This window comes from Sinocyclocheilus grahami, unplaced genomic scaffold (assembly GCF_001515645.1).
Source record: "Sinocyclocheilus grahami isolate Dianchi unplaced genomic scaffold, SAMN03320097.WGS_v1.1 scaffold437.1, whole genome shotgun sequence".
In the NCBI taxonomy this organism is placed as follows: Eukaryota; Metazoa; Chordata; class Actinopteri; order Cypriniformes; family Cyprinidae; genus Sinocyclocheilus; species Sinocyclocheilus grahami.
Genome location: NW_015505616.1, coordinates 523,727 through 536,028, shown reverse-complemented (window position 1 = coordinate 536,028; position 12,302 = coordinate 523,727). Strand labels below are relative to the sequence as shown.

The 12,302-nt window shown below is 37.0% G+C and overlaps 1 protein-coding gene across 1 annotated transcript in view; it reads left to right on the top strand.

Annotated features, from left to right (window-relative positions):
- LOC107551888 (myosin-10-like) overlaps nucleotides 1–12,302 on the top strand; it is a 61,540-nt gene that overhangs the window by 25,973 nt on the left and 23,265 nt on the right. The window contains 10 exon segments of the mRNA XM_016233651.1: nucleotides 1,093–1,195; nucleotides 4,658–4,750; nucleotides 5,817–5,880; nucleotides 6,313–6,411; nucleotides 7,355–7,498; nucleotides 8,479–8,574; nucleotides 9,375–9,493; nucleotides 10,104–10,256; nucleotides 11,033–11,108; nucleotides 11,111–11,214. Of these exon segments, the coding sequence (XP_016089137.1) occupies nucleotides 1,093–1,195; nucleotides 4,658–4,750; nucleotides 5,817–5,880; nucleotides 6,313–6,411; nucleotides 7,355–7,498; nucleotides 8,479–8,574; nucleotides 9,375–9,493; nucleotides 10,104–10,256; nucleotides 11,033–11,108; nucleotides 11,111–11,214 (1,051 nt within the window).

The window sequence follows — 12,302 nt, the reverse complement described above, 5'->3', positions numbered from 1 at the left end:
CACAAGCAAAAAGCAGACACATTCAAGAGCTTTTAAAAGACTGATTTACCCAGAATTCTATTGTGAAACTCAAGACTTAAATTCTGTCCAAGCTAGTCTTTTCTATAGAATATAAATGAAGACAATTCATGGCTTCAGAAAACTGTGAATATAGTTAATATAATATGAATCCAGACTTAAAGCCCATTGAAAATCTGTGGAATGACTTGAGGACTGCAGTCCACAAATGGTCACCATCAATTGAACTGAACTTGTGCAGTTCTGCAAAGAAGAGAGGGCACATATTGCAAAGTCTAGATGTGCAAAGTTAGTAGAGACAAATCCCAACAGACTAGAGGCTGTAATTAAAGCAAAAGGTGGTTCAACAAAATACTGACACAAGGGGGTGATCCTTTTTTTTCCTGACATGTTGGTGTTAAATCTTTCACTTGGATGTTATAAGTTGCACTGAGTAAATACAGTTGGATAAAACAAAAAAAGTGTCTTAATTTCAGGCTGCAAAGCAACAAAATGTGATTATTTTAGATGGGAGTGATTCTTTTCTATACCCTGTGTGTGTGTGTGTGTGTGTGTGTGTGTGTATATATATATATATACTGTATATATAGTTTGTGTGGTGTACTATTTGCATGAGATTTTGCTGTTATATTTCATTGATTGAAGCAGTAAGTGAATGACTTGACAGGCCTTTGTGTAAAAGTTTTGGGTGTGTCTTTCTAAAGACTTTTCCATTTATGGGCAGATTAGGGAGAATAATTTTTTTTTTTATCAGACCTGTGATGAACAGTATTTCTTGCATCCATATCATTGTGTTATAAAGTCATTAAAACATATTTTGCATGTCAGTAATATTATGTAAGACTTTTAATGGTCACTTAATAAAGCCCATTGTGTAATACACCAGCACTATAGACCAAATTCTCCTCACCCAGGGTCCTAGCTGCTGAAAGGAACTGCAGCCTGATGCTTAATTTAGTTTGTGGAATGCAAATGTGCATACATATCTAACCAATCTGTTGTTTCATTTTATTTGGATATTTTATTATTGTTAATTTTTTTATGTTTGCTTTTGATTGGAATTTTCTCTTGCAGAGGGGAATCGGGTGCTGGAAAGACAGAAAACACCAAAAAAGTCATCCAGTACCTGGCTCACGTTGCATCCTCTCACAAAGGAAAGAAAGACCACAACATTCCAGTGAGTTCATTTCTCTCAGCCTTTCACTGAATCATTACTTTTGACCTTCTTGTTAAATTCCACCAATGATATAGGTGAGGAAGGATATGTGGGTATATTTTGGGAAACTGTCACACCTCAGTAGGTGGCAGTACTGAGCAGGATAGGGTGATGAGACTTGCAGGTTAAAAACTAGTTAATTAGATGAATATGCAACATAACTAGGCCTACATATTTTCAATTCATTATTCGGGTTTTAAGAAACCCTATAAAATTAAACTTTCTGACTCTGATCAGGTGTTTCTTTAGGTGGTGTTTACATAAGATAACAGAATAGAAAAAAATTGAGAAGTCCTGAGTAACACTTAAAAAAAGAGTAGGATGCGATACAGTTTGCAAAGACACCGGTCTTGTCATCCATTGCTATAGCAGGGGTGCTTTTAGGCATCTTGACTTTCTTCAAGAGTGTTTTACAAATAGCTTGTTAGACAAATAGTCAGAGTTGTTCAAACTATTCTGTACTGCATTTACAGTTGAAGCTCTTTAACTTGTAATGTCTTACAAGTAATCTATTTTATTTTAGACGTGTTAGTTACAATGACATCAGGGTGCTTTTACTGGAAGACTAATTTTAACCAAATTAACATACAGTGGGGCAAAAAAGTATTTAGTCAGCCACCAATTGTGCAAGTTCTCCCACTTAAAACGATGAGCGAGGCCTGTAATTTTCATCATAGGTATACCTCAACTATGAGAGACAAAATGAGAAAAAAAAAATCCAGAAAATCACATTGTAGGATTTTTAAAGAATTAATTGGTAAATTCCTCGGTAAAATAAGTATTTGGTCACCTACAAACAAGCAAGATTTCTGGCTCTCACAGACCTGTAACTTCTTCTTTAAGAGGCTCCTCTGTCCTCCACTCGTTACCTGTATTAATGGCATCTGTTTGAACTCGTTATCAGTATAAAAGACACCTGTCCACAACCTCAAACAGTCACACTCCAAACTCCACCATGGCCAAGACCAAAGAGCTGTCAAAGGACACCAGAAACAACAGTGGGGCTTTGGGCGTCTGTCGTTTCTAATTTGAGGACTTTCCTCTCCAACCCCCCAATGCCTGTATTTCAGGCAGTCAGTGAGAATTTGCACCAAAAGCCTCTCATGGCTTCCCAGGGTTTAATTAGGTTTGTAGGGTAGTGTATTTTTACTCCATCCAGATGATCTGCTTCTGGTTTGAGGGTCAAATGAAGAGAAATGGCTTTGCTATGGAAGCAAGCTGATCGTTGTTAGCCACACCATCTCAACAAAATACTGTGAAGAATGCTGTAAATAAATGGTATTTGTGATCAAGATGATATGGAACATTTAAAGGGATAGTTCACCCACAAATGAAAATTCTGTCATTAATTACTCACCCTCATGTCGTTCCAAACCCGTAAGACCTTCGTTCTTCTTCGAAACACAAATTAAGATATTTTTGATGAATTCCGCAAGCTTTCTGATCCTCTATAGACAGCAACGCAACTACCACGTTTAAGGGCCAGAAAGGTAGTAAGGACATTGTTAAAATAGTCCATGTGACATCAGTGGTTCAATCTTAATTTTATGAAGCTATGAGAATACTTTTTGTGCACAAAGAAAACAAAAATAACTTTATTCAACAATTTCTTCCCTTCCGTGTCAGTCTTCGATGCGTGTTCACAACAGTACCATGGCGCATTCGTGTGCATTCCTCTGCTTGTAAACAAGGCGCAGCACATGTGTGTTCTATGTCGGAACGCCGGCTCCTGCATCAGCAGCACCACACGCATGCGTTGTGGTACTCTCATGAACACGCATCGAAGACTGACACGGAAGAGAAAAAAATCTTTGAATAAAGTCGTTATTTTTGTTTTCTTTGCACACACAAATTATTCTGGTAGCTTCATAAAATTAAGCTTGAACCACTGATGTCACATGGACCATTTTAATGATGTCCTTACTATGGGCCTTGAACGTGGTAGTTGTGTTGCTGTCAGAAAGATCTCGGATTTCATCAAAAATATCGCAATTTGAAGATGAACAAAGTCTTAACAGGTTTGGAACGACAAACAGAATTTTCAGTTTTGGGTGAACTATCTCTTTAAGTTTGGAGTTAGTCATCCCACTCCAACACTTATGTGAGTTAAAAAGGCGATGTTAAAAAAGACCTTACTAATGATTAGGGCTGGGTTTTGACACAAATTTCACGATTTGATTCTCATTCACAAGCTTTCGAGTCGATTCGATTACCGATTCGATTCAATATCGTTTAATTTGGATATATATCAGGTACAGTACATGCCAAATTTTTTTCAAGGAAAAAAAAATCTCTCAACTAATGCTGTAAAATATACATGAGTCAGTTGGTACTACATTACTATAATACTGAAGGTTAAAATGGACTGATTTGTTAAAATTACACTTAATGAAGTTTAAAAAAAAATAAAGTTACAATTACATAATAATATTTCTACTTCAATTTGTTTTATTTTTTATGTAAACGGTGACTGTCATAAAAACTTGATGGATTTATTCAAACATAAATTAAACATTGAAGAACAGTCAAATTTATAATGAATGTTATATATGGTGCATATATTTAGCAAAATGCCCCTCTCTACAGTTTATTTTTCTATCTGACTAATGAGTTTATGGTCACTGAATATGTTTTTCTGAGGTAAATGTGACATTATGTGGAATTGTTTACAAGACGTTATCGGCCTATTGACGTCGTTGTGCGGCTGAAACACTGATTGAGTGATTACATGAGACCGAATTAGTCAGAATTAGTTTAGTCATGTTTATTGTTTGTGCTGAAACTGGTATTAATGTGGAGGAGATGATCAGTTCACGTGCATCTTGCGCTTCCGCGTCTGTTGAACTGAGGCGCTACAGTGATCACTCCACATTAAACCGCGCCAAAATGGCATTTATTGTTTGAATACTGCAATACAATGGACAGAATTTGAAATCTGAGACGGTTTCATTTTAAAAGTACCAAAGCACAATGCTTTTTGCGATTTATTGAATGGGAAGTGCCCTTCAGTGTTCCGTCCTTTAACTGAAAACAGGCTAGACTAATCGATTCTTGGGATTTGAGAATCGATATCGTTCCGAAAAAATGAGAATCGATTAATATCGAGATCGATATTTTTTACCCAGCCCTACTAATGATACAAGGTGATCTGCAGGATGCTGTTATAAGGTAATATATGCTCAAAGGTTTGTAAAATACAAAAATGTTTGTCTTTGCTTTCGTTCTGTTTTATTGCTGTTAAGTGGAAAATTTTCACTGGGTTTCTTTTCAAGATTTCACAAACATTATTTTATGGCTTTTTAGTTATACACACTACCTTTGAACTTTTTAAAGTTAATTTTTTTTATCTGTTCTTTTATGAAACTTCATTTAATTATATATTTTAATAATTGGTATTTCTAATCAGTGACTTTTGCATTACAGGGAGAGTTAGAGCGTCAACTCCTGCAGGCAAACCCTATTTTGGAATCCTTTGGGAATGCCAAGACAGTGAAAAATGACAACTCTTCACGCTTTGTAAGTCTAATCTGATACTTCCGCCTTTGTGTTTTTATACTGTAACATTATTCTAAAGGGTCTTCGTGATGAGAGGGGCAGTGGAGTAAATGCTAATGCGTGACATCTGTGCCACTCACCGGTCTCGAGTCCCACGGAGGAGCTCCAGAAGGATAAAAGGAGGAGTGACGACAGTGTTGGACGAGAGAGGACCAGGCCTGGACTTTTTGTGTTTTGGTTCTGTTTGTGCGTGACAGTCGTCCGCGAGGGGCTTTCGTGCTATTTTGTGTTTATTATATTATTAAAGTTTAGCTTGAATGTTCGCCGGTTCCCGCCTCCTTCCCGAACTACGAACTTTGTTACATTGGTGCCGAAACCTGGGAGGAAGGAGGGACACACTGCCAGAGATCCTTTGCCACTGTGGTGATTCCGCGGTGTCATCGAGCATGGCGGAGCAGTCTGCTGCATGGACGCTCGAGGCGGTGGGCTGGAGTCAGTTGCCGGGTCGGGCCGTCCGCCGAGGGGTATCCAGTGCTGCCGCCAGCATCGCGGAAGAGTTTACCCAGCTGGTGGAGGGCCGAGCGGCAGTGTGTCTGGGAACCGGAACAAGATCTCCCCTCTCTTGTCTCTCTTACATTATCCCAAATGTTTCGAAGAATGTTTAAATCCAGAGAAATGAGCAATTTTAACTAGTGACACGGACCGTGTCCATAGTGTCATTGAAACACCATGGGGAATCACGATGCTGGCTCAACATCGTGATGTCTGTCATCATCTATCGGCCCAACCCTACTTTTAAGCATACAAATAAATCAACAGCCACATAGGAATTTGTTTGTTTCTTCCTTTAGGTAATTATTTTGACGGCATTTGCTGCAAATAAGTGTGTTTGTTAGCCTTTTACGCATGCTTTAAGTTCTGTTAAAATTATAAAAGAGACAACCATCTGTTCAAATGGATTCTTAAAAATGTTGATTGGGCCTATATCTAAAGATAGTTAAGATGCAATGGCATGGTTTATAAAGCATGACCAGTATAAGCACATCATAGAAAAAAATACACATCTAAATTATGTGTTTTTCCACAGGGCAAGTTCATCCGCATCAACTTTGATGTAACCGGTTACATTGTGGGGGCCAACATCGAAACCTGTATCCTGATCTGATAATCATTTCATTACATTTAAGCAATGCCGCAAACAGCTGTAAGATCAAATGAAATGGGTGAATTTCTGTGTGTCTTTATTTTTCAGCAGAAGTAAATGTATGCAAATTGACCTTTTATGGACTTTTAGAATAGTGAAACTGCTTTAAACGGTTTCTATCGCTGCAGTTAGAAACACAGTTATTTATTGTATAATTAGTATGCCACAGAGAGACCACATCATAAGCTGGTTTTGATGTAAGTTTCAGAATTTTTAAATGTATTTTACAAATAAAAATCAAACAAATTATAATGTTTATAAATTAGTTTTATGATGTTTAAATGTCACATTTAAGTGCCACAAAAAGCTGTACAGCTGTGATTTGATGTAAACTGAAAAATGATCTGTAAAATGGACTTGCTCTTAACTCCGTTACAAGATCTTCTTGAAAAGTCCAGGGCCATTCGCCAAGCCAAAGATGAACGCACCTTCCATGTCTTCTACCAGCTGTTGGCTGGTGCTGGAGAACATCTAAGATGTGAGTATTTCTATTTACATGCTTATAAGCTTGAGTTTTTAGCAATGAGATTGGGAGCTGCACAATAGCTATGTTTCCATCACCCAGTTTTTATTCGCATTTTGAAGTATCGCATCAGAAACATCACATTTTGAAAAAAAAAACAAAAAAAAGCCCTTAATTCACAAAGTTTTTACACTCGCTTGAGGTGGTTTTTGACTTGTGCAAAAAAGAGTTAATGCGAATAGAGAGAGAAACGCATTTTCTGAATAAATTCCTCCATGCACATCAAAAAAGTAATGTGACTTTGCACTATGGGACAGCATAAACTGACTAACCAGCGGACCGATCTTGTTGCACATCATTTGAAATATTGTTATGGTCATTCTTAAATGCCCGAGCAAAGTCTGTAGTCAAAGTATTTCTGTATAATTGCCTCCCAGAACTGTCTTACACGACTGCGTTCCCAAACGGCAGCATCCACCTCCGAAAGCAATGACCGCATTTATTGTTTCGTCTGCTCACTCTGATGTGCAAGTAATTTATTATATATGAGGAAATAATGCATTATTTATCGGCTTTAAGATATCGGCCAAATTTTCTTATCAGGCCGATACCGATAACAGAAAAAATGAGCCGATATGGGCCGATACCGATATGGTGGCCGATATATCGTGCATCCCTAATTATTATATTTAGTGGCTTCTCCTACTTATCTTAGTGATATTTAGTGCCAGTTTATCAGGAAGTGACGATTTAGATCTCTCTGATTTGTTGATGGAAACTGTGTTTTTTTCGCAAATGTCTTATGTGATATTCCAGTTTTACACAAGTTAAATTCACAGCTTTGGATGGAAACCCAGCTAATGTGTGAAGGCATCAGACTGATTATGGAGAATATGGTGCAGTCTGGTGTCTAGAGAAGATTGCAGCTGTGTTACTAATACTCTTGTTGTTCTGGCAGCTGATCTACTCCTGGAGGGCTTCAATAACTACCGCTTCCTCTCCAACGGTAACATTCCCATTCCTGGCCAACAGGACAAGGACAATTTCCAAGAGACCATGGAAGCCATGCATATTATGAGCTTCTCCCATGATGAAATCTTATGTAAGCGTTCATGAAACAAACATGCCTCTACTACATTGTATATTTACTGCTGTTTTATGCCTGCATACTAATAAATCATCATAAAAACTCATTGCACACCTTTTTGCCTTCACTGTGGCATTCGAAATGGTCAGTGAATTTACAGAACAAGAGTCTCTTGTAGTCTCTCCATTAATGAGTTGATAACTTTGACAACCCTATTATTATTTTAATGCATGCAGTTAACATTTGGTTTAGTTAAATTTGTTTAAACTCTGACAATTTAGTACACAACTTAACTGTTTCATTCTGTTATTTGATAGTTGAACTTGAGAGTTGATGTGAATGCCATAATTGCTTACACATACATGAATTTTTTTTAAATTAAAAAAAAAAAAAATTTTTATACAGATTATTTATATATAAATTAAACCCAGATGGGATGTTTAATGAAAGTCATCTCCATTATCTTGGTAAAATGTAATTGTTATTGAAACTCAGTAAGTCATATCACCCATGAGTGAACACTGTTATTCATCAAAATGTTGCAAAAACCAGGAGAGCTTGAAGAATTTTATGTATGATTAAGACCATAAAGGATGGTTATTATTTTATTTCTAGTTTAGTTATTTTATTATTGAATTAAATTACATACCATTTACTGTTTAATTTAATGCCATTCAGAAATGTTTGTTTTGAGGGAATAAAACTCCTCTTCATAAATCTACTTGTCCAGTTTCATCATGTAGACCTCATTCTTATATCTGAATATCTGAACCCTTCAAATGAAACAGAAAGTGATAAATATGGGAAAAAAAGGAATAATCTTAAATTCATGTTGTAATCATTTGACATCCTTAGTAAGTATACAAGGATCAACAAAATGCTGGTTTTATATTGAATATAAGCCACACTGCAGGACCAAAAAATATTTCATGTCAACTACCCACATACTGTTGACTGTCTTGTCCCCTTTTTGTTTTTTTGCTTTTTCACTGCAGCAATGCTCAAGGTGGTATCAGCAGTCCTGCAGTTTGGCAACATCGTGTTCAAGAAGGAGAGAAACACCGACCAGGCCTCTATGCCAGAAAACACAGGTACACATCTGTGTTTTAAAGGTTTCAAAAATGCATAATGCCTTATTTTAGCACAGAGATAATGTTTCTTTTTTTCAGTAATGGAAATCTAATGTATTATGTGACGTACATAAATAACTACGTAAATCCTTTGGCAGTGCATTAGCATGAAAGAGTGTTCAGTATCCAGACTACCCTCCAATCTAACCCCTGCGCCAGATGTTTTTGTGCAGTTCTCCACTGCTCCGTTTTGACAAATTACCCGTTGGACTTCTCTTGGGCTCCCATGATGACAGTTTGAATGGTTTTTAGATATGTTTCATATTAAAAGAATATAACAGAATAGTTGTGCTAAGTTGCGTTAAATCAAATGTGTTTACGTAAGAGCCCCAAAAGTGACCGTTTTACCGCCATGATGCATTCCAGCAAGCTTACTCCACTGGCATTTTGATTAATTAGTTTTTATCATCACCATTCATGGTACAGTATTGAAACTTTCATCTGTTTAAGTCACTCACGACTTAAAGAAGCTGTAAAGTTAGTTGCGATGGTGGTCCTAAAGGGGAACTCTTGGGGTTTGTTTGGCTACTAAACGGGATGTAAGGGTTTTGAAGTCAGTAAATTGCAATAACGACCCGACTTATTTGAAATACCTTATACTCGTGAGCAAAAATGTCCCATAATAACTTCTCTCACCACCATTTATGCGCATTGGGGAAGCTTCTAAAATCCTATAAATCGAAAAAGAATGTCACCATTTTTGGTCAGCTTGCATTAGAGGACCATTTTGTGAGTGTTTTTTTTTTCTTTCTGTTTCTCAGCTGCTCAAAAGCTTTGCCACCTGCTTGGAATAAATGTCATGGAGTTCACACGTGCCATCCTGTCTCCAAGAATCAAAGTGGGCAGAGACTATGTACAAAAGGCCCAAACTAAAGAACAGGTAATGAGCCTTTCAGTTCTCCACTGTATATCTGTCAGATCACCCACCCTCTCAGCTATAAAGCTTTTCATTAGTGTTTTACCTCTTGGATCCTGTCAGACCTGATCGTAGACCATTGCTGTCCTTTTGTTCTCGTCACATTTCCTTTTCACCTCTGTGTCCATTTACAACAATAGGCTGCTAGTCTCCTGTCATTAAAATGTCATCATAACTGTTCAGATTCTGCAGATGGAGGAGTGTTTGGGAAATCTGTTCGGAAAATAAGTGCTATTGAATTTTAAAAAAAAACTTCCTCTAGAGGGTCCTTTCAGATTTTGTATTCCATTTTTAGAGTTGGTATCATTTTAATTTTAGCTATTCTGATTCTGCTTATCTATTCCAATTAGGTTAAAAAAAATAAAAAATTAAATTTTGTGTCCTATTGAATTCACGATTTCTTGGAAATTTGGAACTGGTTCTAAAATGGAACAGGTTCTTGATACCCAAACCTACTTTTGTATCTGTGTAATAATAGTGTGATCATATATTATATTGCATATTTTTTCCAAAAGTGAAGTTTGTGTCATCTTTCTCCCTTTGTCTGATCCTGTCTCTCTGTTCCTCTGACCAGGCCGACTTTGCAGTGGAAGCACTGGCCAAGGCCACATACGAAAGGTTGTTCCGCTGGCTTGTTCACCGCATTAATAAAGCTCTGGACAGGACCAAGCGCCAAGGAGCTTCCTTCATTGGCATCCTGGACATTGCTGGCTTTGAGATATTCCAGGTGCGGCTTCCTCGGATTTAGTGCTCAGCTGTCTCTTATGTTAAATCATAGATATGAATCACTATACGGCAACGAATCAAAGGTCATATGATGCTAGGGTTTTTTTTTTTTTAAACGCAGGCAATGCAAGAAAATGAAAATGCTGTAGGTGTTGTTTATCAAAGGATGTTGTTTGGGACAAGTTTTTATTTGTGTATAGTTTAACATAGATTTTAAGCATATCACATATCACTGAAAAAAAAAAAACAATCGTACAAAACAGCAGGGTTTCTATTGAGGGAATAAAAAAAACTTTTTATACTTTTAATAACTGGGTGTTAAATTGTGTAAGTTTCATGAGATGCTTTTGTGATTACTGAAATGTAATTATACCATTAAAATAGAATGGAGAAAAATTTAAATGGGGGAAAAAAAGAACAGAATTTTGGGGGGTTTAAAAATCATGGGGCCCCAATCATTGTGCCTTTTAAGAAGGTTTCTTCCTTCAGGTTGTGCTGGAGGATGTCCTTGCTATCTTGGTGCTGGACATTGCTTTGGAAAAGATGCATCTGCTAAATTGAGTTATATAATTATGGTATAGTCCAGATGAAATTACAAGGTTTACAGTAAATAGTGTAATTGGATACCCATTCATAGCTGCAGTATTTAGTTAAGTGATATTGATATCGAAGATACTGATATTGGTTAAAGAATCAATTATGCATGTTCTGGGACTAAATATGTTATAGACAAAACCAGTTTGATCATATTTTATTGCTCTCTCCATCTCTTGGCAGCTGAACTCATTTGAGCAGCTCTGCATCAATTACACCAACGAGAAGCTTCAGCAGCTGTTCAACCACACCATGTTTTACAGGTTGACTATAAGGCAGATGAGTGGTTGATGAAAAACATGGACCCTCTAAATGACAACGTGGCCACACTCCTGCACCAGTCCACGGATAAGTTTGCGGGGATGGTAAGCTGTTTTCTTCTCGAGTGCCTTCCAGATTCCCTGACACATGAAACGTTAAACGGCTCATTTTTATGATTCTACCCTCCCGTTCTGTGAAGAAAGAGACTGTTGTTTTCAGTCTTCAGTTTCAAGTCTTGTCTGTCTTGTAAAAAGAGCTTGTCATGCATTTCGGTGGCTCGATGCAAATATTTTATACTGTTGATATCACAATAGATATTTGTACTGTAGTTATTATAAGCAGGGCTGCTTTACATTATTTACAGATTAAAGCAGTGAGGAAATATGAAGTAATGCAAAAATACAGTGGGACGTGTCATATATTTTATTATTTATGTCTGACAGAACTTTTCACTGCATTTCCAGCAAAACTGTATACATTAACATAATACACATTTTATGTAAAATATAATATTGTGGCAAAATAATTTCTTTAGAATTATATACAAAATAAAATGTATGTGCTAAGATCGATCAGCAGGATCTTAAAACATTAAAGGGGTCATATGATGCTGCTAAAAAGAACATTATTTTGTGTATTTGGTGTAATGAAATGTGTTTATGCAGTTTAAAGTAAAAAAAAAACACATTAGTTTCCACATACTGTACATTATTGTTTCTCCTCTATGCCCCGCCTTTATGAAACGCGTCGATTTTTACAAAGCTCATCGGTCTTAAAAAGCGAGGTGTGCTCTGATTGGCCAGCTATCCAATGCGTTGTGATTGGCCGAATACCTCAAGCGTGAGACGGAAATGTTACGCCCCTCACATACTGTTGATGCCGTGTCATGCCTAGAGGTAAAACATATTACAAACGAGGCATTTGTTGCATCTAGTGGGGACCTAATTACTGATTATAATGACTTATTCTGTCTTTTTACGCGTTGCGTTGCATTGCATCGCGCCACGTAAACATAAAATCCTGTCTGCATTTGTGATCAGAGAAATGACAAACAACAAGTGCTACTCTACTGCCCAAAACTCGCTTTTGAATCATCAGTGGCAAATCTTTTAAATGAAAACGTACTTATGTGAGTCAGTTACGAACGTTACTCTCTCAGGATCAGTAAACAGTCCTCCATAAAATGCGCTGC